The following is a 27,186-nucleotide window of genomic DNA, read 5'->3' as shown; positions in this document are numbered from 1 at the left end:
TGTATCAAAATAACTTTCATATCTTTTTTACAGATTGAAATTGTCAAAGAAGAATTTAATGAGCATTTAGAAGTTGTAGACAAGATAAACCAGATCTGCAAAAATCTACAATTTTATCTAAATAAAATGAAAACTTTTGAAGAACCCCTTTTGAAAAGAGGCTAATATTATTGTGGATAGATGGCTTGATGTAAGTGATAATTTCATTGACTGCAAATTTAATTTTGTTTCCAATTTTTTTGTGTCTTTAGTATTTTTATTTAATTCAAGATTCGAAAATACTCATTGTAAAAATGTTCAAATTAGATAAAACTTAGGAATTAATTTTAACCCCAGAGTTGGGACTACTAACAGATGGGTTCATCATCTTGTACATATAGAAATACATACTTGGCTTTTTAAAAATAAGTTCATTAATGTATTGCCTGTTCATGCAGTATACTGATGTTTAACTACATATTTATTGTAATTTTGGTTGAGTAGTAATGATATTACTAGTTTTATTAATTACAAACTAAAACTCATCTGCATTATGTTTTCATCTGGGTTTTAAAAGCACCATTTAACAAAAAAAAAAATGTAGTTTAGAAATGAAGAAGACTAGACCAGGTGTGGTGGCTCACACCTATAATCCTAGCACTTTGGGGAGGGAGGCTGAGATGGGTGGATCACCTGAGGTCAGGGGTTCGAGACCAGCCTGGCCAACATAGTGAAACCCATCTCTACTAAAAATACAAGTATTAGTCGGGCATGGTGGTGCATGTCTTTAATCTCAGCTACTCAGGAGGCTGAGGCAGGAGAATCATTTGAACCCAGGAAGCAGAAGTTGCAGTAAGCCAAGATGGCGCCACTGCACTCCAGCCTGGGTGACAGAGTGAGACTCTGTCTAAAAAAAAAAAAAAAAAGAAATTAGGAGGACTGTTGATTTCAATTGCATATAAGCAGCAAATCAGGTACGTTTTATTTTTTTATTTTTAATTTTTAAGAGAAAGAACTACATGATATGTTAAAGCAAATTTTTGTTGATGAATAAAGCAAATTATCTAGTAATAGTAAACTAAAATTTTATTTTAAAACAGTGTTTGGCTGAAACAGTGGTTTTCAAACTTTTCACAGCTACATATGTTGTTTCTCTTTTTAAATTATGGTAGATAAATGAAAAGACAGAAGACTACTATGAAAATCTTGGTCGAGCTCTAGCTTTGTGGGACAAACTTTTTAACTTAAAAAATGTCATTGATGAGGGGATGGAAAAGGCCCTTCAAAAAATGGAATTACATCAATTGACTGAAGAGGACAGAGAAAAGCTGAAGGTAATTTAACAAATAAAATACATGCTTTTCTTGGTACACAATTGACTTTTTTTATTTTTATTTTTTATGAATATAGTCAACAAACATATTAGGATGCTCATATGTGACTTTGTTATCAAGAAAATCACAGATATTTTTGGATCATTATTCAGTTGTTGAATCTATTACCCTTACCACTACTTTGAAAGTATGGGATTTAGTAGGTCTATTGCTAGATCTTGTTATATAATAGGGAAACGTGTGCTAGTATTATGTATCACAAATTGTTTTTAATACTTTGATAACTATCATGTAATTTTTTTCCTTTGTAATTCTACATTATTTAATTTATGCTTTATTTTTAAAATGCTATTACACGAGGGATCTATAGGCTTCACCAGATTGCCAAAGGAATTGGTAGTATGAAAAAGATGAAGAATTCCCAGCAACAGCGCCAACTAAATGCATAATTGCTCCCGGGTAGTGATACAGACCCCAGGGGTTGGCAGACTTTTTCTTTTCTTTTTTTTTTTCTGAGGCAGAGTCTCGTTCTGTCGCCCAGGCTGGAGTGCAGTGGCACAATCTCGGCTCACTGCAACATCCGCCTCCCAGGTTCACATGATTCTCCTGCCTCAGCCTCCTGAGTAGCTGGGATTACAGGCGCACACCACCACGCCTGGCTAATTTTTTATGTATTTTTAGTAGAGACAGGGTTTCACTATGTTGGCCAGACTGGTCTTGAATTCCTGACCTCGTGGTCCACCTGCCTCAGCCTCCCAAGGTGCTGGGATTACAGGTGTGAGTCACAAGGCCATCCAGGAGACTTTTTCTTAAAGGGCCATATAGTAAATATTTTAGGCTTGTGGATCATTTGTCTCTGCCACAACTGTTCACCCCTGCTGTTGGAGAATGAAAACAGCGAGAGACAATATAAATGGTTGAAAGTAGCTGGTTTCCAGTAAAACTTTATTTATAAAACAGGCTATCAGCCCTCTGGCTATAGTTTGTTAACCTCTGATCTAGACCATGATTATAGACAGCCTTCTTCGTATTTGAATTAAACAATGCCTTATAAAGAGTAGAAAAAATACATGGCTATGTTTCACCATCTTTATAGAGCTTCAAGAAAACTACTTTTAAAACAACAATCTCAGGTTGTGGCATCTGGAAAGAATCAAAGTTATTTCTCTTTCAACTCTAGGAAGAATTCTTCCTAATTGCTTGTTTGTTTACATATTACTTGTTTGAATCATATAAATTTGTTGTCAGCTGGGTGTGGTGGTTCACGCCTGTAATCCCAGCACTTTGGGAGGCTGAAGCAGGCAGATCACTTGAGGTCGGGAGTTTGAGACCAGCCTGGCCAACATGGTGAAATCCTGTCTGTACTAAAAATACGAAAATATTAGCTGGGTGTGGTGGTGGGTGCCTGTAATCCCAGCTACGTGGGAGGCTAAGGCAGGAGAATAGCTTGAACTGGGGAGGCAGAAGTTACAGTAAGCAGAGATGGTACCACTGTACTCCTTCCTGGACGACAGGGAGACTCCGTCTCCAAAAAAAAAAAAAAAAAAATTTGCTCTCTTGCTAGGTCAGAAAACAGCCGACGGTTGCCAGTTATATGTGGTTCAACGTAACATAAGAATGTATGCTAATGCCTCAAATCTTATTTTGTTTCTAATTCTCACTTTTATTCACTTTTTAATTTATGTATTTATTTTACACATTTGGAAAAGTTTTTTAACTGTTTGGAGATTTCAAGTTTCCTGGATATATTATAATAGGTATTAAGTAAAACTATGATTTTCTAAGTATAAATGAATCATTTCTATTAAATTTGTCTTGGATTACAGGTTGTTTAAAAATCTGATGTTAAGAATTGTAAACTGACAGCTGTGGGCCAAAATATGCTAAAATTGTGTGTGCGTGTATGTGTGTGTGTGTGCACGCGTGCGGATGCGCACACACAGGGTATGCAATTTATAAATATATTCATGAAATTGAATGCCTTAAGGCAGACTATGCATTCTCTCATGGCACAGGCCTAGCCTTTCTCTTGTCTTATACCTAGAAAGACACTTGGTTGTAGCATTTGCCTGACCCCTGAAGGCACTTGGATTTGTAACTTCTAGGACACTGAGACGCATGATTATGGGAAATTCAAGGGCTCTCTGTTTCTGTATATAAACACTAGTAATTATGGGTATCAGAAAATAAGGTGTGAAATAAAGACACTCTCCTTTAAAATTACATGTTTTAGGAAGAATTACAAGTCCATGAACAAAAAACTTCAGAATTTTCTAGAAGAGTGGCTGAAATACAGTTTTTGCTCCAAAGCAGTGAAATACCTCTTGAATTGCAGGTAAGAATTTTTATTTAGAAGTTTCAGTTATTGAGGCTTCAGTAAGCCATAATCATATCACTGCACTCCAGCCTGGGCGACAGAGCAAGACCCTGTCTCTAAAAGAGGGAAAAAAAGGCCCAATTAAAGATTCTCTATAACAGGGATGTCCAGTCTTTTGGCTTCTCTCGGCCATATTTGGAAGAACAGTTGTCTTGGGCCACACATGAAATACATTAACAATAGCAAAAAAATTTCATAATGTTTTAAGAAAATTTAGGAATTTGCGTTGGGCCGTGGACTGGACAAGCTTGCCCTATAGCCTCTAAAATAACATTTGTAAACCATGCATTCTAAGCCTAAAATAAAATTAGGATCATTTATTCAGTTCCTATGTTAAGTCCCACCAAATTTCTAATAGTGGGTATAGTTAAATATATTTATTCCATATTTAGCATGAATGATAATATATTTTTGTATTCCTTTATTTTCCCCTCACCTATTTCACAGGCCTCAGGTATGGAGGGCAAATGTTTCCTGTGCGTCTATGTAAAGTAATGATGATTTTCTATGTGTTTCTTGGGTATAGGAAGGAGAATTTCACTCAAGTCCTCCTAGGTTTATTATTTGCTAGATGGAGAAAGAGAGAGATTGCCCCAAGTATGATTTTCTGTTGTGTGAAGAGATTTGTTTTTGTTTTTCTTAGATCTAGGTGCATAGTGGTTGAATATGAGCGCTGGAGTTAAGACCTTCTGGGTGAGGTTCTGGCTGTACTACCTACTAGCTTTATGATCTTGGACAAGTTACTTAACATTCTTAAGCCTGTATTTTATATACAAAGCGCTTACCACAATGCTGTGTAGATCATAAATACTCAATAAAAAGCTGGCTATTTAATTTTTTATTTATATTTTTATTTATGTTTTATGTCATGAGCACCATGAGATAGCACCTTAGTTAGTATGCTAGATTAAACTTGTGTTGAGGGGAAGGATCAAGTTTGTCTCTTAGAAAAAAGTCAGAATATCCATCTCAGTTTTTTTATGTTATGCTTTATCCTTTGAAGGCAAAATTCAAATTGTATCAGTGACATAGAAAAATGTAGAACAGTGAGAAGAATGCATTTCACATTGAAATGAAGTAATCTTAACCCATTGTCTAGCAATATAGTTGTCTTAAATCTAGTTAAATAATGACCATTATACTACTTCATATGTGTCATGATTTCAGGTCATGGAGTCCTCTATTTTGAACAAGATGGAACATGTACAGAAGTGTTTAACAGGAGAATCCAACTGCCATTCACTCAGTGGCAGCACTGCTGAGCTAAGGGAGGATCTCGACCAAGCCAAGACCCAGATCGGGATGACTGAATCCCTCTTAAAAGCCCTGTCTCCTTCTGACAGCTTGGAGATCTTCACTAAACTAGAGGTGCTACCCAGCTGCTTGTCTTCTGTGGTTCAGATATATTTTCACACTATTTGCAGTTGTCTTGAGCTCTTAGAGTTAATAAAATAGAAAAGAAGAAAACTCAGAAAACCACTTTTGTATATTTAACATTTTCATCTTTGAATTGCCTTGTGGATGATAATTAATTGATATTAACTTGCATTGTATCATACATTTACTAGCAAAGAGAAAGTGAATCCACTCAACTGAGAGTCATTGAGATTTTTACAAAACAATTGAGATCTAATATGCTTTGTGTAATTTGAGCCTGTTTTAAGATTTAATGGTTGTTGTTTGTTTATACCTTTAGGAGATACAACAGCAAATTCTACAGCAAAAACACAGTATGATATTACTTGAGAATCAAATAGGTTGTCTGACTCCTGAACTCTCTGAATTGAAAAAGCAATACGAAAGTGTCAGTGATTTATTTAATACCAAAAAAAGTGTTTTACAAGATCACTTTTCTAAGTTATTGAATGGTGAGTGCAACATTTCTCTTATTTTGTTTCTGGGACTCTTGAAGTATGAATGTAGTACTGTGAACACAAAGGCTAATCTAAGCCTGACTTGGAGATGGTTTGCACAGACTACATTCAAGAAAATAATAATCAGATAAATCTCTTGGGAGCAAAGACTGATTTATGCTTGACATAAATAACATCTAGTTCTTGCAAGCTCCAAATCTTTATTTCTTTCTTGAAGGTAAGTCACCAAGGTCCTAGTGTTTGACCTGCTCACTGTGGTCGGTGAGTCTGGGGAAATACTGGTGCACAAGCTGTCCGGGCAGTGTCTTTGAGTATCCTGTATGCTTGGACGTTTGGTATAGAAAATACACTACAATTATTTGATTAATTGTAGTAAAAATACTGGAGGCATAGAACCGTATCTAAATAAACAGTGAGGCTGGGCGCGGTAGCTCACTCCTGTAATTCTAGCACTTTGGGAGGCTGAGGCAGGTGGATCGCTTGAGCTCAAGAGTTTGAGACCAGCCTGGGTCTAAAACCTTGGTGAAAGGTTTCAGAGTTTATTACCACTTTCACGATGATGTGTATCTATGGCATGGGAAACAAGTTTCAAAATCTCTCACTTTAACAAGATACATGAAGTCTTCCTTGAATGAATAGAGCTTTTTTTCTCCCCCTGCAGATCAATGCAAGAACTTTAATGATTGGTTCAACAACATTAAAATGAACCTTAAGGAGTGTTTTGAATCATCAGAAACAAAAAAGAGTGTGGAACAAAAGCTACAAAAGCTTTCTGTAAGAGATATATGTACATTTTTTATAAAAATTTCCAATACTAAAATACTGGAGGCATAGCACTCTATCTGAATAAATAGGGAGGCTGAGTGCAATAGCTCACACCTGTAATCCTAGCATTTTGGGAGGCTGAGGCAGGTGGATCACTTGAGCTCAAGAGTTCGAGACCAGCCTGGGTCTCGAACCTTGGCGAAAGGTTCACTAAGTTTATGGTGAAACCTTGTCTCTACAAGAAATACAAAAATTAGCTGGGGGTGGCAGCAAGTAATTGCAGTCCCAGGTAAGAGGATTGCTTGAGCCTGGGAGGTGGAGGGTGTAGTGAGCTGAGATCATGCCACTGCACTCCAGCACTCCAGCCTGGGCGACAAAGTGAGACCCTGTCTCAAATAAAAAAGAAATAGAGTAATAAGTACTTTGACTTCCTAATATTTTCACATAAGAGATAATATTCCCAAATAACTTGGCCTTTTCCCAAATATTTAAGACTCTATTTATTGGATATGTGTACCAAATGGCTTACAGAATCTCTACTTTTACATATATTCTAAGATGCTGTTTAATTTAGTGTCCACTGGTGAATTCAGTTGTGTTCAAATCACACTTGATAAAAAATAAAGACCTAATTTGGATTTTAAAATCCCCTTTCTTGAAAGAGGAATTTTGACTTGTTTATACATCTTTTCCCCGTTATATTTCTTTTAAAAATTGCCACTGAACTTCAGTACATTTCTGGTTGGAACATGGTGGAGGATATCCTGAAATGAAAGGCAGAGTTCATGGGGGCGTAAGAAAGGCCTGTGGTACCCTAAAATCTTGATCACTTTAATGTTTTGAAGATAAGTTATGTTCTTAAGCTTATCAATGGCACTAAATGTTCCCTGTTTAATTCCTCGCTTTGATGTACCATTCTTTACTGACAGAATCACCTCTCTTCTCTTTTAACCATTTGAAGTCCCATCTTTTTTTTGTTTGCTTGTTTGCCTGTAATTTTCCCCATTGCATGGGCCTTAACAATTGATACCCAAACCTTGAAACATAAACATTGAGATAAAATTCTAATTTGGGCAACGTTAAATACAGAATAGTCTGTGGAGAAGTTGGACACAGCCAGGATAGGAAAGTGTAACTTTCCTGGTCTTGCTCCTGCTGATCTTCCCAGTGGCTCTGTGTTTGCTTGATATAATTCCTTGGAAGTCAGAAGTAAATGTAAATGTACATGTGCATTCTAGAACTATTATAAATCATCTGCCATTGGAGATAGCCACATCTCCATCACCCTTTTGTATAGGATCTTAAGAAGGTGGAATGTCTGTGTACTGGTTTGGAAAAGTGTTGTGAGGGTGGCAGAGACCACATTCAGACTTACCAGGAGATTGTAATGGACTTTTTGTCTTTCTGAAGGATTTCTTGACTCTTGAAGGAAGAAACAGTAAAATAAAGCAGGTGGACAGTGTACTGAAGCATGTGAAGAAGCATCTGCCCAAAGCACGTGTGAAGGAGCTAACCAGTTGGCTCGTGGGTCAGGAATTGGAATTAGAAAAAATGGAGTCCATATGCCAGGCTCGAGCAAAGGAGCTTGAAGACTCCTTGCAGCAGCTACTGAGGTAGGAAATAAAGGTGATACCTAAATAGCATGTTTTCTAACCATATCTTTATTTGTACTCTGCCTCAGCACAGAGAGCACTGGGACATGCAGTACACACAAATTTCACACACAAAAGGCGTACTTTTCAATCCAGGTTTGGTGCTAGAAATATAAAAATTTGGGGAAAATCTTCACATTATCTAATGTAGCAAAGATTCATGGAATAGTCCGAAAAACGTTTTCTGTTTGTTTCCTGTTCTCTATGAGACATTAGTGTGGTTTTCTTTAATACTATAGAACCCCACTATCATATAGGCTGTTATTTAGATTTTGTTATATTACAAATTAAATTCTCTCTAAATTATATCAAACATATATTATAAAAACCTGGTTGAGTCACAACGTTTGTGCCATCCTTTTCTTTGGTGTAAACACTTTTTGCTAATTTTGTATTTAAACATATGGGTAATGCTCTTTTAGACTCCAGGATGACTACAGAAACCTGAGTAAGTGGATGGCTAATCAAGAAGAGAAATGGAAAGGAATGGAAGAATCAGGGGAGAAAACTGAGCTGTTCTGCCAAGCTTTAGCTAGAAAGAGGTATAGCTGATCTTGTATGAAATATATTACCTGGGAATATGGTTTCTTCCATGGTATGGTTACTCCTATAAACTTTAAATGGTATTTGGAATTTACAGCGAACAGTTTGAATCTGTGGCCCAGTTGAACAACTCTTTGAAGGAATATGGGTTTACTGAAGAAGAAGATATAATAATGGAGTCAACATGTTTGATGGATAGATACCAGACATTACTGAGACAACTAAGTGAAATCGAGGAAGAGGATAAGTTACCACCCACAGAGGACCAGAGCTTTAATGATCTTGCACATGATGTAATTCATTGGATAAAGGAGATTAAAGAGTCCCTTATGGTTTTGAATTCATCTGAAGGCAAAATGCCACTTGAGGAAAGAATCCAAAAAATCAAGGTATAACTATGGAAACTAAATTTCAGAAATCCGAGTGAACTCTAGTTTTGAAAAGATTTAAAGGAAATCTAAATGCTTCTTAATGGAAAATCAGATCACTGTGGAATGGTTGAAGAAATTCAGATCACTGAGCTTACAAAAAAGAAGGGTTTGACGAATCTAAAATTATTTTGATGCAAATGAAAGAGAGAAAGCATGTCCTGTCTTAGAGCAGTGCCTATTGTCCATCTTCACTGAGTGCAGAAGAATTGAGATAAAGACAATGGATCAGAGCTGCTAGTGGAGGGGAGTTTGCTGGGATGTCAAAAGAACATATGTCAGTGTAGCAGAAGCATCAGCAATGTCGAGGCAGGGGAATTCTTCAGAGTGGATATAGTTCATAAAAGGTTATTAGATAGTGGACGGGGAAAGCAAGGAAGTCTCAGGCTCCCTTGGGCTCCCTTTTTATCTAAGGGGAGATTCAATAAACAATTTTAAAAATTAAAATTTATAGTAAATTAAAAAATTCAATCACTAGATAAAATACAGGGGACAGAAGCACTTGTGCTTAAAAAGAACTCTAGGAGAATTGAAATCACATTCGTTGAAGCATTCTTAGAGGAAGAAATGGTCAAAAATCGTGAGCTCTTAAGGTTGGTGAGAGTTAGTAAATAATCAGTCATCTGGGATTATATCCAGATGTTTTCCCAGAGAAAGTGAGAATAAGAATTAATTATGTCATGGTAGAGAAACAAGAGTTGGCATGAGGGACACTGCATTTTCCTATGGGAAGTCATAAGTCAATGCTTAGGTTATACAAATGTCTTGTCAGATTGTTATCATAACTCTCCATCCATAAATAATAGAGAGGATAGGAAGAGGTTTTGCCGGGGTTTTGGGGGCGTAAAGGAAGTATTGAAAATCTAGAGAAGGACAGGAATGCAGTCAGCTCAAACTGACAAATATTTATGGAGAACTAACTGTATATAATGTGAAGAGAGGTATCTTTGTCTTTTGGGTACATATAAAAATGAAAAGATTATGTTGAAATATACACTACAGATAGAATCTCTGTATGAAGCTTACAAATAAAGAGATACCATGTAGTATCTCTAAGTAATGCAAATGACATTATGAAATCTCTTTTATGTAATTCAGGAAATCATTTTGCTGAAGCCTGAAGGGGATGCCAGAATAGAGACCATCATGAAGCAGGCTGAGAGCAGCGAGGCCCCACTGGTTCAGAAGACCCTCACTGACATCAGCAACCAGTGGGACAACACACTGCATTTAGCTAGTACCTACCTAAGGTAAAGGGCATGCCTGCACCACTTGCATCATTTCCCATTGCGCAGTGAAGCCATAACAAGTATGTTTTGTCTGCCTCCTGGGTTTGGATATAGTATCTGCTGGAGAGAAAGTCAGTAATGTCAAGGACATCCACAGTGTCAGAGACAGAAACCAAAACCAGACAACCTCATTATCTGCGTGGTATCACTGTAGAATAATTAATGCTCTTAAATATTTATTTTAAGAAATTCTTAAATACGTGAACATTGATAAATGTTGGCTGAATCCAACGAATGTAATTCTAGTGAAAATTCTTAATTCATATCATGTCTACAATGGTACATTTTAATATTTAGAAATGTGAATTTTATGTTTTGTCTGAAGAGCCAATCAGATCTTAATTTTAAGCTATAGAAAGCATAAACTAGGCCAGGCACGGTGGCTCAAGCCTGTAATCCCAGCATTTTGGGAGGCCGAGACAGGCGGATCACGAGGTCAGGAGATCGAGACCATCCTGGCTAACACGGTGAAACCCCATCTCTACTAAAAAAATACAAAAAACTAGCTGGGCGTGGTGGCAGGTGCCTGTAGTCCCAGCTACTTGGGAGGCTGAGGCAAGAGAATGGCATAAACCTGGGAGGCGGAGCTTGCAGTGAGCTGAGATCCGGCCACTGCGCTCTAGCCTGGGCAACAGAGTGAGACTCCGTCTCAAAAAAAAAAAAAAAAAAAAGGAAGCATAAACTAGTTAGTTGGTTAATATAGTGAATGTTTATTTTACTTTGTGAAGAAGTGAAATATGGGAAAATATAATTACTTTAATAGAAACTGTTGGGACTTGTTTGAAATCTAAATTATTAAATATTCTCTGGTCAAATTATGTAACAGTAAACAATTATTTTTTAGTAATACTCCAATACTTTCTGTCTTGGTTTCTGAGCTAAACAGTGTTATTTAGAATGTTCTAATATCAAGAGTGTCTGGGAACTGTGTATATTAGTGTTATTTTAATGTTTATTAAGATGTATGTTACATAATATGCAAAATGCTAGTCCATTTTGCTAAATATCATTTCATTTATAAAATATTTTGTGAAATTTAGCCATCAAGAAAAGCTTCTACTAGAAGGAGAGAAATATTTACAAAGTAAGGAAGATCTGAGATTAATGCTCATAGAACTAAAGAAGAAACAGGAAGCAGGTTTTGCTCTACAACATGGTCTGCAGGAGAAGAAAGCTCAGTTAAAGATTTACAAGAAATTCCTCAAGAAAGCACAAGATTTGACATCCTTGCTAAAGGAGTTAAAATCTCAAGGAAATTACCTCTTGGAGTGCACTAAAAATCCCAGCTTCAGTGAAGAGCCTTGGCTGGAAATAAAGCATCTACATGAAAGTCTTCTTCAGCAACTGCAGGTGAGGTGGTCAAAATAATGCTTTAAATGATTGTTCTAATTACACATAAGTATGCAAGACATATGTGGAACTTTCTGTTGTTGTTCGTTTTGTTTTGTTTTATTTTATTTTTTGAGACAGGGTCTCTCTCTTTGCCCAGACTGGAATGCAGTGGCATGATCTCAGCTCACTGCAGCATCAACCTTTGTGGACTCAGGTGATCCTCCTGCCTCAGCCTCCCGAGTAGTTGGGACTACAGGCATGCACCGCTACACCTGGCTCATTTTTGTATTTTTTTAGAGATGGGGTTTTGCCATTTTGCCCAGGCTGGTCTTGAAATCTTGGGCTCAAGCGCTCCTCCTGCCTTGGTCTCCCAAAGTGCTGGGACTACAGATGTGAGCCACATCTGGCCTGTTGTTCTCTTGGTAAACTGAGAGCTTTCTAATTTAATTGATCTTGTTTATTTTTTTGTTTGTTTGTTTTTAGAGACAGTGTCTTGTTCTGTCACCCAAGCTAGAGTACAGTGTTGCAATCATAGTTCACTGCAGCCTCGAACTCCTAGGCTCAAGTGATCCTCCCACATCAGCCTACCTAGTAGCTAAGACTACAGGCATGCGCCACCACACCCAGCTAATTTTTTTATTTTTGTAGAAATGGGGCCTCGCTTTGTTGCCCAAGCTAGTCTAGACCTCCTGGCCTCATATAATCCTCCTGCCTCGCCTCTGGAATAGCTCGGATTACCTGCATGAACACCGTGCCCAGCTCCTAATTTATCATTTTTAGATGAAAATCCTAACTCTCAAGGATGGAGGAATACATCCAGCTCATTTTGCTGTTGTATTATTTGATGATGATATTATATTCTCTCATCAAAATTCCCCTCTTTAGGGGTAGAATAGGTTAAGATTTTTCAGGCATCTCTATGAAGGTAACAGTGTCAGTATTACCCATCCATCCGTCATCTATTGTTAGTAGTTTATGTCAGTTATCTTATATCCACCTTCTTATCAGTGCCCCTCCCTCAGCTCTTCCTGCCTGATCTTCAGTAAAATAATTACGAGGTAGGCTGGGCACGGTGGCTCACGCCTGTAATTCCAGCACTTTGGGAGGCCGAGGCAGGTGGATCACGAGGTCAGGAGATCGAGACCATCCTGGCCAACATGGTGAAACCCCGTCTCTACTAAAAATACAAAAATTAACTGGGCATGTGCCTGTAGTCCCAGCTACTTGGGAGGCTGAGGCAGGAGAATGACTTGAACCCAGGAGGTGGAGGTTGCAGTGAGCCGAGATTGCACTGTTGCACTCCAGCCTGGTGACAGAGCAAGACTCCATCTCAAAAAATAATAGTAATAATAATTACAAGGTAAAATGCCAGCTTGTCCTGAGGGAGTATATTCTTTTAATAGAACTGTTTATAATTTTTCATACACTGAAAGCCAGATGCCATGTAAAGATTGCCTGGGTAAGAAATCCTGCTTGTCCAGATAGCAAAAGTTGAGCGGGGGTTAAGATAGACCTGTTCTTCTGTAAATTGTTTAGTAGTTGCTGCTCTTTGATCAGCTGTGGTCATTGTATTTTCCTATCCCAGGGAGAGAAACTGAAGGTGGTTTTACTTTTGAGTTAGGATTACATTTTCCTAACACACAAGTTTGGAGTTTGATTTTTAAGACACGCATCTGAGATTAGTTTGATCTCATGTGGTCTCATTTCCAAGTGTGGAAATTGGTAGCTGGTTTTATTGCAAAGGATAATTAAGGAAGCTACTTTATCATGAATGTTTGGGATTTAATGATATAATTTGTAGCTATTTCATTTTATAAACATCTTGACAAATAAATTACCTTCATGAAGGGAAAATGAAGGCAAAGAAGTATGGAAAAAGCAAATTGTTTTCAATAAGAGTCATTTTTGGCTGGGGGGAGATGGAGACTTTGCATGAAATATCTCAAACTCTAAAATCATAACTCTAATTTATAGCCCTATTCCTGTTTCAAGATGAAACTTGTAAACAGCTATTTATTAGTCATTTAATTATTTTGTGAGTGAAAAAAATTAGAGAGAAATAGTTTGTAAATTGTCTGTGGCTTTATTTTTAGGATTCTGTGCAAAACTTGGAAGGTCACGTTCGAGAACATGATTCATACCAGGTTTGCATCACAGACCTGAATACCACGTTGGATAATTTCTCCAAGGAATTTGTCAGTTTTTCTGATAAGCCTGTGGATCAAATAGCGGTTGAGGAAAAATTGCAGAAACTGCAGGTACTAAACAGTGTCCAGACACGATAGACATTTAAAAAAAAATCAATGTTAATTACAACGTAATTAATCAGTGTCCTCTGTCAGAAATTCCACTGGTATTCAGAAGATGCTTAGGTAATTAAAGCTCTGACCAGTCATAATAAATGAGAATGTCTTTCTTTAGTGGACAAATCCATTTATCATTTGAATTGACCCTCACTTGGTGGGCCCTCAGAGACAGTTTTACCCACTAGACTGTAGGACCTTGAAAGGCCTGTATGTTACTCCTTTATGTAACTTCAAAATCTATCCTAGTACTTGGCTGTTAGTTGGATGAATGAATGATTGAGTGAATGCTTCTTGTGTAGCCCATTAGGATGACGACTGATAAATTGTACATCGTTCACCTGGATTTATTCTAGTTCAAAGTAGCTGCTGCAGTATGTCAAATTCCTTTTGAGTCTAGAGTTTTAAAATTAGTCATATTTGTTTACACATTTATAAATATTGATTTTCTGCTGTATTTAAGATAGTACACTAGATGAATTTCTCATCAACACAAAGTTTTGCTCTGAATTTTAAATATTAGCATTAGATTCACGTGGGTACATTCTAAATGATTATTCTTTTTAATACTTTTCACATAATAGGCACCTATTATTCAGTGTTTTGATTATATGACAAAGAGGTATCTTGAACAAAACATATGTATTCAAGGAATATCTGTTGATTGCCTCCTGGGTTGTAAGAACTGTGCTGTGAAAATTTTCTAAATTACTTGTTGCAAACATTTTAGTATCTTAAAATACCTATTTGAGAATTTGATCCAAGATGCAACATGGGTTTACATTTTGCTCAAGTTTCTTCTGTGTGATACAAGTTGTTAAGTTTTTAAATATTTCCACTGGTGAAGCAAGAGTACTCTGTGATTTATAAAAGTCAATTAACTTTTGTGGCAATTGAATGGAGATATAACAATCTTTTCTCCACTCATAGGAACTAGAGAATAGACTCAGTTTACAAGATGGCACATTAAAGAAGATTTTAGCTTTAGCAAAATCCGTCAAGCAAAACACATCTTCAGTGGGGCAGAAGATTATTAAAGATGATATAAAATCACTTAAGTGTAAACAAAAAGATTTGGAAAACAGACTTGAATCTGCTAAGCAGGAGATGGAATGTTGTCTCAACAGCATTCTCAAATCAAAACGCTCAACAGAGAAGAAAGAAAAGTTTACTCTGCCAGGCAGAGAGAAGCAGGCCACTTCTGATGTGCAGGAGTCTACTCAGGAATCAGCTGCAGTGGAAAAGTTGGAGGAAGACTGGGAAATAAACAAGGTAAGTGCTTGTGATTGCACTTTCAAGACAGTGAGTCTGAGAATGAAGAGGTATTTGGCTCTGAAAAGAGGGTCGTGAATCAAGCATTCTGATTTCATAATTAAATCCTCAATGTCCTGGCTATTTATGAAGCCTACTTGTAAAAAGAGCTCTTAGAAAATTGTCCAGGATTTCAGTGGTGAAATATTGCTGTTCAGTCTGTTAAAATGTCAGTCATCAATTTAGGTTTGTTATTCTCTCTGATAGGTAATCAGATGCCGTTTCTTGGGTCAAGAGCCCAAAGGCAAATTAGAAAAGGCGAAAGAAAAGAAAATGTGCATTACCTGTTTTCTCAGGAAAAAATCCAAAATCCCAATTTTTGGGGGGTTGCTTTCATAATGAAATCAGAGACTGTTGGAAAGGATAGTTTCTTATCTTTTTCTTGTTGTGTTAACCCTCTGTTGTTAGATCACTTAGTGTGAGAATAGCAACATTTAGGCTCCTAGTTTTCCCTGGGGAGAAGAAAGAAGAATGTTTACTTGTTTTCACTGTAAACAATCACATGGATACATTTCTTGTGGCTCTTAAAGTGCTTTTTCATAGGTTACAGATTGAAATGGGAATCGCACAAAGAGAGATCCAGTAAACTATATTTGAGAGTATCTCCCTGGCACGCAGCTTCTCACAGTCAGGGTCCAGTGGGACAATAGTGAAGGTTAGAACATTCAGGTATGAGTTCCCATCAGGTTTTTAGGGAGTATGTAATCAACATGAATAAAGAGAACATGCACTTTTATTTTCTCCCTAGAACAGAAATGCATGAAAGATTAAAGGAACCAGTCAGGATTTTCTAAAAATATGTAAAACAATGTGAAATGCCTATGGAGCATCTCTCTATGAGGAAAGTTTTTTAAACAAGTCCCACAGTGTTAGATAATGCTAAGGAAATGTGTCAGGCCGGGCATGGTGGTTCACATCTGTAATCCTAGCACTTTGAGAGGCCTTGGAGGATCCCTTGAGACCAGGCTGGGCAACATAGCAAGACCCCTGTCTACCAAAAAATAATAGTATTAATAACCGGGCATGATAGTGCATGTCTGTTAGCCCAGCTCCTTGGGAGGCTGAGATGGGGGATCACTTGAGCCTAGGAATTTGAGGTTACAGTGAGCTGTGATTGTGCCACATACTCTATCCTCGGCGACAGAGTGAGACCCTATCTCTAATCTTTGTGTTTTTTTTTTTTTTTTTGAGATGGAGTTTCACTCTTTTTGCCCTGACTGAAGTGCAATGGTGTGATCTCGGCTCACCGCAACCTCTGCCTCCCGGGTTCAAGCGATTCTCCCGCCTCAGCCTCCCGAGTAGCTGGGATTATAGGCATGCTCTACCACGCCTGGCTAATTTTGTATTTTTAGTAGAAGACAGGGTTTCTCTAATTCTTTTAAAAAGGAAATATGTCTTAGAGGATTAAGGGATCAGTGAGTGATGTTCTTGATGTTGTATGTGTGAAAGAAACTTTTAAAACAGTATTTAAATAGCAATAGATAGGCAAGAGTTAGTGACTCACACCAGTAATCTCGGCATTTTAGTGGGCTGAAGTGGGAATATCACTTGAGCCCAGGAGTTTGAGATCAGTCTGGGCAACATAGGGAGATCCCATCTCTACAAAAAATTTAAAACTTAGCTGGGCATGGTGGCTTGCACCTGTGTTCCCAACTATTTGAGAGGCTGAGGTGGGAGGATTGCATGAGCCCCGAAGGTTGAGGTTGCAGTGAGCCATGATTGTGTCACTGTACTTCAGCCTGGGCAACAGAGCAACACCCTGTCTCTAAATAAATAAAATGATAAAGTCAAAAAGGAAGGAATAAATACCTGAGTGCTTTCTTTGAGATAGGTTGTATAAGAGGGCACAGTCCTAACACATGAGCTTGCTAAAGGGAGTTACTTGCCTAACAACTTTAAACTAACTTCCCAGATCCATTTTGACTGTGAACCCCCCAAAACTCAATAGAAGATCATAATCTAAAAATAAGAATTGTTTTGGCTGGGTGCAGTGGCTCACAGCCATAATCTCAGCAGTTGGGAAGGCCGAGGTGGATAGATTGCTTGAGCCCAGGAGTTCGAGACCAGCCTGGGCAACATGGTAAAACCCAGTCTCTACAAAGAAAATACAAAATTAACCAGAGGTGGGTGGCACATGCCTATAGTCCCAGCTACTTGGGAGGTTGAGGTGGGAGAATTGCTTGAGCCCAGGAGGTTGAGACTGTAGTGAGCCAAGATTGTGCCACTGGACTCAAGCCTGGGTGGCAGAGCAAGACCCTATCTCAAANTTTAAACTAACTTCCCAGATCCATTTTGACTGTGAACCCCCCAAAACTCAATAGAAGATCATAATCTAAAAATAAGAATTGTTTTTGGCTGGGTGCAGTGGCTCACAGCCATAATCTCAGCAGTTGGGAAGGCCGAGGTGGATAGATTGCTTGAGCCCAGGAGTTCGAGACCAGCCTGGGCAACATGGTAAAACCCAGTCTCTACAAAGAAAATACAAAATTAACCAGAGGTGGGTGGCACATGCCTATAGTCCCAGCTACTTGGGAGGTTGAGGTGGGAGAATTGCTTGAGCCCAGGAGGTTGAGACTGTAGTGAGCCAAGATTGTGCCACTGGACTCAAGCCTGGGTGGCAGAGCAAGACCCTATCTAAAAAAAAAAAAAAAAAAAAAAAAAATTAAGCTTTTACTTAATCTTGAATGATAAGAGTTATTGATAGTTTATGATACAAATTTAAGGGTTATTGATAGTTTATGATACTTCATTTAAATGTTTTTTTCAGGGCAAATGGAGGAATTGAAGTCCTCAAATAATTTTCATAAGTCTGGATATAGATAACTAGTTTTTATTCTCTGGTAACCTTTTGTTTCTTTATTCTTTTGTAACATGGCTATTTTTCTGTATCTGCGTGACTTATTTTCTCGGAGTACTGGCTGTATTTACTTGTATGTAATATCAGAGTATGTAATATTATATAACATTAGTCTATTAAGGTCAAGAGCAGTTTTAAGGTTGAACAGCAACTAGCAAAAGAGATCAGATTTATGCTTAGATGAATAAAGTACATGTATAATGTGACAAATGACATAACTGTGTTAATGACTTAAGCTGGATTCTCAATATGATGAATACATAGGACACATAAAGGCACAGTTTACTGAATTATAAATTTGATATAAAATCATTGTGATAGTGAAAATAAGCACTTTAGTCATTAAAAACATTACTTGAGACCTGTTTTGTGCTAGTCATTCTGCTAAAATGTGAGGATATAGTTGTCACAGCTTAAAATCTAACACTAATTAAATAGCTAATTAATACTCACTTCACATGCCTTTTTGAAATCCGGAGAGACTTTTATCAGATTATTTTGAATAGACTCCAGAAGAATTTTAGCAAGTTTTATTTCTTTTATTTTTTCTTTAATAAATGTCATTAATCTTAGAGTTTTGTTGAAAATGTGATGGCAATTTCCAAAAATTGCAATCATAGCATGTATATATTTGAATCCATTGCCAAGAATTTCATTTCAGATGAAATGCAGGTGATTTTGTAGATCTGGACCTTTGGTTGACCTTTTCTTTAATATTGGAAATGTTCAGGCAGACCTAGAAACAAAAGTAGTTGCAAAATTCAGTATGACAGGTATTTGTGCTTATGATTCAATACCATACTGCATATTTTTATAGATGCGTATTTCTGAATTTTTACATATGAGTAGGAAGAAGTACCTTCCGTCTTCTCTTTCCTATATAGATTAAGTGAAGCAGCAGATTAGGATATGGTAAAAAGTGAAGACTGTCAAATCTCTTAGAATTTTATGTGCCCATAAAGGGAAAGGACAAAGAGGAAAAACAGGGAAACTCATACATTTCTATATTATTTTTTCCTAAAAAATCATAATGCAACATTACAGCTTATCTGGTATCGAATGATCTTTCTTGCCCCATCCTTCCAAAATAGCAACCTACATGACATAATTGCTTTTTAAAAATTGAAAACCTTTTGTCTGTAATTACTTCTTTGATTTCCTTATCATTGGCATGATTGTTAGCATTTCTGAGTTGATTTTGTTCTTTTCAGAAGTTTCTGAACATTTCTAATTTGATGTTTAGGAAGGCATTTGTAGATAAATCTTGGAAGGTAGATGATCACACATGCAGGCAAAATGTGCAAAGCTCTACCTGTGGGTGAGTGAGCCAGAACAAAGCCTGGAGTCAGAACTTGAATGAGAAGGAAACTACTTACTGGAGAGTTTTCAATCCTGGAGTGAATTATGTCTATTTCTGATGTTGTTTATCCTGTTAACTCAGTAGAAAAAAAAGTTATAACAGAGCACATAGTTGGGCCGTGTGTCAACTACAGTGTCCTGCTTTGCCCTTTCTGGCCAGTATGTAAATCGTGCATCTTACTGCAGAGGTATTTTCACAATCCAAAATTTATTCCTTAATGGGATAAACAACTTACATAGTGCATGTTTGTTTGTTTTTTTCCACATGCATTTGAGAACATGCTCCAAAGTTGTAAAATCTCAGGCTGAAAAGACCTTAGAAATTGTCTAACCTAACTGTTGTATTTCAGGTGAGGGAATTGGAAGTCCAGCAGAGTTAAGACTAGAACCTGGGCATCCTTTATTTATTTTTTATGAATTTTAGAAACAGGGTCTGGCTCTGTCACCCAGGCTGGAGTGTAGTGATAGTGTAGTCATAGCTCACTGCAGCCTTGAGTTCTAACCCTAAGCCATCCTCCTGCCTTAGCTTCCTTAGTAGCTAGGACTCCAGGCATGTACCACAATGCCCAGCTAATTTTTGTATTTTTTTTTTTTTTGTAGAGACTTACTATGTTGCCCAGAGTGGTCTTGAAGGCATCCTATCTATATTCAGTCTGATGCTCAGAACTTTACTATTTCATTTTACAAAATGTGTTATATGAGTGGAAAATTCAGATCCAAAAAAGTTTGAGGAATGTAGGGTTAAACAAATTCAAATAGGTTTTTTTTTTTTTTTTTTTTGTGAGACGGAGTCTGGCTCTGTCGCCCAGGCTGGAGTGCGGTGGCCGGATCTCAGCTCACTGCAAGCTCCGCCTCCCAGGTTCAGGCCATTCTCCTGCCTCCGCCTCCCAAGTAGCTGGGACTACAGGCGCCCGCCTCGTCGCCCGGCTAGTTTTTTGTATTCTTTAGTAGAGACGGGGTTTCACCGTATTAGCCAGGATGGTCTTGATCTCCTGACCTTGTGATCCGCCCGTCTCGGCCTCCCAAAGTGCTGGGATTACAGGCTTGAGCCACCGCGCCCGGCCGAGGTTTTCTTTACTGTGTGATCTTTTAAAGCCTTTAATAGGCTAATGTGCTGACTGACCTCAAGGGACTCTTTATTGAGTTCTCATGGATACCTTGTCTGATTTGAATACAAATCCTGGCATTTGTTTCAAACTTTCTTTTTCCTCTTTTTCTTCTTTAACTTTAAAAAAAAAAATCAACTCCCCTATTCTAAGAATGTTTTCAACTTTCTCCACTCTTTCAGCCCAGCCAAACCCTGTTCTATCATTCTTTATTGGTTTTTGTTTGTTTGGAGAAAGGGTCTCCCTCTGTCGCCCAGGCTGGAGTGCAGTGGCGCCATCTTGGCTCACTGCAACCTCTGCCTCCTGGACTCAAACGATCCTCCCCCGCTCTGCCTCCTAAGTCGCTGGGCTCACGGGTGTGTACCACCACACCAGCTAATTTTGTATTTTTGGTAGAGACGGGGTTTTGCCATGTTGCCCAGGCAGGTCTCAAACTCCTGGGCTAAGGCAATCCTCCCTTCCACCTTGGCCTCCCAAAGCTCTGGGATTACAGGCATGAACCATCAGCCCTGGCCACCCTGTTTGTATCATTCTTGACAGATGTCTGGTCAACAACTGCTACATTGACAGACCCTCAGTTTGTTTCCATTTTACTCTACAACCCACACATTTAAAAAACATTTTTTTTTTCCCCAGTCACCTGCAGGCCAAAGACAAATATACTATTAAAATTGGAAATGGATGACTGAGTAAAATTCTTATTCTGGTTTAAATTTTCTGGTTTGAATTCTTCTGTACATCTGCTCAGTTTAAATTCATTGAATAGGCAGTAAGGATCCCCACATAGACATGGTCTCTGTTCTCATAGAGCTTCTAATCTAGATGGGGGGATGCACATTAATCAACTAATTATCTCAATGAAAATCTAATTACGGGAACTGAAGGAAGGAACCTAGTTCCATCATAGTCTTTTACCAAGAAATCTGACCTATACTGCAGTATCAGAGAGAGCTCCCAGGAAGCAGTATTGGAAGAGAGACTGGAAGTGTCAGTTGTAGTTAACAGAGCTCAGGGCTGGGTGTGGAGAGCATTTTTGACAGAAATACTGTTTCCTCTTTTGGTGGGGGAGAGCGTGAGGAATTTCGAGAGCTGACTAGGAGCACGGTGGCTGCAACATGGAGGCAGATGGCAGAGGAGAGTGACAGAGATGAGGCCTGAGAGATAGGTGTGGCTGGCTGTGCCTTACGGGTCACATTAACATTTTAGATGTTATACTAAGAGAAATTGGCAGCCTCTGAGACTGTGTTGATCTGGCTTTTGGTTTTGTCTCTAATGGTGATGATGTATGCTTATGCAAAGAGTTGTTTTTCACTGCTTTACATTGTAAAGCTGTAGAGAAAAAAGAAATACATCCTTTAGAGCTGGTATGACACTCTGCCCCATTGTTGCCAGGTTACAAGTATTGGATTTAGGTTTCTGCCTGTCACAAAGTTAACATAGCCATGGGCCGTAGCCCCTGAATGGGAAAAGGGATAGTGAAGCTGTCACTGACTTGCCCCTTGTGACTGTGCTAACCTGTTGGCCAAGCTGAAGACCATGCTCAGTCGTTTAGAGCTCAGTGTTTTCAATGCTGAAGTGGAATGTTTACTTTGTGAGTCAGGGGATATAAAGATGAAAATATCTTGGTCTTGCCCTTAGGAGGAGTTGATATTCTTTTCACCTCCTATTCCTTTCCAAACAGACCCAAATGAAAGGAAAGATACGTATTTGGAAAAAAGCAACATTTGGAAAAAAAGAGTAAACATTGTTGGCCATGTAACCCAGCCATGCTTTGATAGAATGGTCATTTTCCACTTTAAATTTATTATTAACTTTCAACATTCTATTTATGCTCAGAAGCTCAATATGTATGCTTTAGTACACTGTTTAAAATTATACTTTGTCTTGGAGTTTATGCTAACTATGATTTCTTTTTTAAATAGAGAAATTTCAGGAGCAGGGAGAAGGGAAACAATTAGGTGTCCAGGGGCTTAGAATTTATAAGGGCTCCATGAGAGGCTGTGCATTGGTAGATACTCCAGAATAGACAGGGGCCCTTGAAAAGCTTGTACCTCTGGGGAAAAGTAGACCAGGAAAATCTCAAGTCGGAGAAAGGACTAGGAAGCTTCTTTTTCCAGTTACATATAGAAATAAGAGGTCTTGCATGAGAAACCTAAATCAACCTTAAGCAGGTTTTGAGTCTGAGTTTATACTAATTTGCATTGTGGAGCAGGTCTAGCCAAGAAATTAACATGACAGTCAGTCTCTAATCTGTGTGTCTGTCTACCTACCTACCTACCAGTCAGGCCAAAGAGATTCCCACAAGTACGTTAAAAAAGAAAGTCTGATAACAAATAATTAGTAAGAATGAATGAATAAATAAATAAATAACACAAAGGAACACTCTACCACAAGGAGGAGTACTCATCACATCAAATGAGAGAATACCCTAAGAAAGTGAGATAATGCAGCAATCTGAAAGATATTTTACCATAATGTGTTTAAAATGATTAGTGATTAAAAAAAGAAGAAATTGAAATCAAAGGGAAAGAATACAGTACTTTGAGAACAAAAGGACAGATCTGAAAAGGAATCATAAGGGACTTCCAACAAACAACCAAAAAGTCATTAAATGCAGATTGCTCTGGCCAAATTAAGCAGCAAATTTGACATAGTCTGAAGAGACTTAGAATATATGACTGAGAAAATTATCACAAAATCCATCATCTATAAAGAGATGTACCCCCTACTGTAGAGGTGAGGTTTAAAAAAAGTGTGTGTATGTGTGTGTATATATACACACACACACATATATGACAGATATATATGTATATATACGTATACGTGTGTATATATGTATGTACATGTATATACGTGCATGTATATATGCATATACGTGTATGTATATATGTGTATGTGTGTATATACGTATATATGTGTATATGTATATATGTGTATGTATATATGTATATGTATGTACATACATATATGTGTATATACATATGTATGTCATATATATATATATGACAGAAAATAGGAAGGAATTTTAAGAGAGCCAGAGGCTATACTGCAATGATTGAACACATTTCTGACAAGAGCTTTAGGAGGAGAGAATAGAGAGATTGCAAGAAAGGCAAAACTTAGAATTTTCCAAAATTGAGCAAAAATATAAATCTTGTTTCAAGAAGAACAGAGAGCCTTGAACAGACTAAATAAAAATAAATTCTTATCTAAAAGCATTGTAATTAAAATAGTAAAACACCAGGGCCAAAAAGAAGAATCTTAAAGGCAACTAGAGAAAAAAGATGACCTCTAATAAAACAAGTATGTCAATAATAAATTTCTCAATATGGAAAGTCAGAAGGCACAAATGAGATCTTCAAGGAGCTGTCAACCTAGGAGAAAGTAACTGTCAACCTGGCTGAATTATCATTCTAGAATGAGGCAAAATACATTTTGAGACAAAGACTGAAAGTTTACCTATGTCAAACTTCAAACAAAATATATTAAAGAAAAGCTTAAATGTGAAGAGAAAAAATGTAAATCTTTACAAGAGAATATGAAAGAACATGTTTGTGATCTTGGGGCATAGAAGACTTTGTTAAACAGGCCCTAAAACCACAAGCTTCAATAGGAAAAGAGAGATAAATTTTCACTAGATTAAAACAGCAAGCTCTTGGCTAGGCGTGGTGGCTTACACCTGTAATCCCAGCACTTTGGGAGGCCAAGGCGGGCAGATCACGAGGTCAAGAGTTCGAGACCAGCCTGACCAATATAGTGAAACCCCGTCTCTACTAAAAATACAAAAGTTAGCTGGGCATAGTGGCACATGCCTGTAGTCCCAGCTACTTGGGAGGCTGGGGCAGGAAAATCGCTTGAACCCGGGAGGCAGAGGTTGCAGTGAGCCGAGATGGCACCACTGCATTCCAGCCTGGGCGACAGGGTGAGACTCCGTCTCAAAAAAAAAAAAAAAAAAGAAAATAGTAAAAAAAAAAAAAAAAACAGCAAGCTCTTGTTCAACACAAGACATCATACACAAAGTTTAAAGACAATCTACTGAAAGATAATGACAATGCATATAACTATTAGAAGATTAACATCCAGAATACAAAAAAAGCCAAAAATCACTAAGAACACAAAAAATGGACAATGGATATGCAAAAGCAATCACAGAAGGCAGGACTCGTATGTCCAATGAACATATGAAGAGTAGCTCAGGCCAGGCACTCTGGCTCATGCCTGTAATCCCAGCACTTTGGGAGGCTGAGGCAGGAAGATTGCTTGAGCCCAGGAGTTCAAGACCAGGCTAAGCAGCATGGAAGACCCCAACTCTAAAAATATTTTTAAAAATTAGCTGGGTGTGGTGATGTGTGCCTGTAGTCTCAACAACTTGGGAGGCTGAAACAGGAGGATCACTTGAACCTAGGAGATTGAGGCTGCAGTGAGCCATGTTCACACCACTGCACTCCAGCCTGGGTGACAGAGCAAGACCCTGTCTTAAAAAAAAAAAAAAAGAAAAGAAAATATGAACTCTATCACTGTGCTGGTAGGAATATAAACAGTAAGTCAGTGTGGAGAATAAATCAATAACTCTCTATTGAGAATCAAAGGGAGCACATTACTACCAGTATTTTTAACTCTACTCTACATAGGTATCCTACGGAACTCCACACATGCACAAGAACAATCATACAAGGGTATATATCACAGCACTATCTATTATATGAAAAGGTGGAAACAATGTTGTTGTCCACAGTAGTCTAACAGATGAAAAATTCATTTTCATTCATTCAGTATAATGAACTAGATTTATACTCTGTTAACATGGATAAACCTCCAAACATACTGCTGAGTGGAAAAATACAAGTTATGACATGATACATCCATGATTCTATTTCAGTAAGATTTAAAAACACATAAAGCAATGTTATATGAATACTAACATGTGTAGTGAAAGTATACAAGAGTGTGTATAGACTTTAGAATGGTGGCTGGTTCTGGAGAGGAAGAGATGAAAAGGGATAAAAGTTGGGCTTTAAATTATTTTTTTCAATACAGAAAATTACATCAGTTTAAATCTGTGTGGTCAGTAATGTGTGTCTGTTGTTGATATGGTTTGGCTGTGTCCCCACCCAAATCTCATCCTGAATTGTAACTCCCACAATTCCCATGTGTCATGGGAGGAACCCGGTGGGAGGTGATTGACTTACGGGGGGCAGGTCTTTTCTGCGCTGTTTTCATGATAGTGAATGAGTCTCGTGAGATCTGATGGTTTTAAAAAATGGGAGTTTGCCTGCATAGCCTCTCTCTTTTTGCGTGCCGCCATCCACATAAGATGTGACTTGTTCCTCCTTGCCTTCCACCATGACTGTGAGGCTTCCCCAGCCATGTGGAACTGTGAGTCCATTAAACCTCTTTCTTTTTTAAATTGCCCAGTCTTGGGTGTGTCTTTATCAGTACCCTGAAAACAAACTAATACCGTAAATTGGTACCAGTAATGTGGGGCTTTGCTGAAAAGATACCTGAAAATTTGGAAGTGACTTAGGAACTGGGTAACAGGTAGAAACTGGAACAGTTTGGAGGGCTCAGAAGAAGACAGGAAAATATGGGAAAGTTTGGAACTTCCTAGAAACTTGTTGAATGACTTTGACCAAAAGCCTGATAGTGAAATGGAAATAAGGTCCAGGTTGAGGTAGTCTCAGATGGAGATGAGGAACTTTTTGGGAACTGGAGCAAAGGTGACTCGTTATGTTTCAGCAAAGGGATTGGTGGCATTTTGCTCCTGCCCTAGAGATTTGTGGAACTTTGAACTTGAGAGAGATGATTTAGGGTATCTGGTGGAAGAAATTGCTAAGCAACAAAACATTCAAGAGGTGACTTGGGTGCTGTTAAAGGCATTCAGTTTTATAAAGGAAGCAGAGCATAAAAGTTAGGAAATTTTGCAGTCTGACAATATGATAGAAAACAAAAACCTGTTTTCTGGGGAGAAATTCAAGCAGGCTGAAGAAATTTGCATAAGTAACAAGCTGAATGGTGATCCCCAAGACAATGGGAAAATGTCTCCAGGGCATGTCAGAGGGCTTCATGGCAGCCCCTCCCATCACTGGCCCAGAGGTCTATGGAAAAAAAAAAATGATTTTGTGGGCTGGGCCCAGAGTCCTTTTGCTGTATACAGTCTAGGGACCATGTGCCCTGTGTCTCAGCTGCTCCAGCCTTGACTAAAAGGAGCCAAGGAACAGCTTGGGCTGTGGCTTCAGAGTGTGCAAGCCCCAAGCCTTGGCAGCTTCCACGTGGCGTTGAGCTTGTGGGTACACAGAAGTCAAGAATTGCGAACCTCTGCCTAGATTTCTGAAGACGTACGGAAACACCTGGATGCCAAGACAGAAGTTTGCTGCAGGGGCGGGGCCCTCACAGAGAACCTCTACTAGGGCAGTGCAGAAGGGAAATGTGGGATCGGAGCCCCCACACAGTGTCCCTACTGGGGCACCACCTAGTGGAGTGGTCTCACTGTTACCTAGCCTGGAGTGCAGTGATGCAATCATGGCTCACTGTAGCCTCAGCCTTTTGAGCTCAAGTGATCCTCCCACCTCAGCCTCCTGAGTAGCTGGGACTACAGACACATGCCACCACACTGAGCAAATGCCACTGTCCTCCGGACCCCAGAATGGTAGACCCACTGACAGCTTGCACTATTTGCC

At 38.4% G+C, this 27,186-nt stretch overlaps 1 protein-coding gene across 1 annotated transcript in view; it reads left to right on the top strand.

Moving 5' to 3' along the window:
* Positions 1–27,186, top strand: part of SYNE2 (spectrin repeat containing nuclear envelope protein 2) — a 374,975-nt gene that overhangs the window by 159,980 nt on the left and 187,809 nt on the right. Inside the window, 14 exon segments of the mRNA XM_017892401.1 lie at positions 34–143; positions 145–190; positions 1,152–1,313; positions 3,547–3,648; positions 4,858–5,058; positions 5,387–5,558; positions 6,226–6,338; positions 7,740–7,942; positions 8,404–8,523; positions 8,622–8,913; positions 10,051–10,202; positions 11,282–11,591; positions 13,667–13,831; positions 14,807–15,148. Coding sequence (XP_017747890.1) covers positions 34–143; positions 145–190; positions 1,152–1,313; positions 3,547–3,648; positions 4,858–5,058; positions 5,387–5,558; positions 6,226–6,338; positions 7,740–7,942; positions 8,404–8,523; positions 8,622–8,913; positions 10,051–10,202; positions 11,282–11,591; positions 13,667–13,831; positions 14,807–15,148 — 2,490 coding nt within the window.

Source organism: Rhinopithecus bieti, unplaced genomic scaffold (assembly GCF_001698545.2).
Source record: "Rhinopithecus bieti isolate Rb0 unplaced genomic scaffold, ASM169854v2 scaffold_20892, whole genome shotgun sequence".
Taxonomy (NCBI): Eukaryota; Metazoa; Chordata; class Mammalia; order Primates; family Cercopithecidae; genus Rhinopithecus; species Rhinopithecus bieti.
Note: the sequence above shows the minus strand (reverse complement) of the source record. Positions and strands in the feature narration are given on the sequence as shown.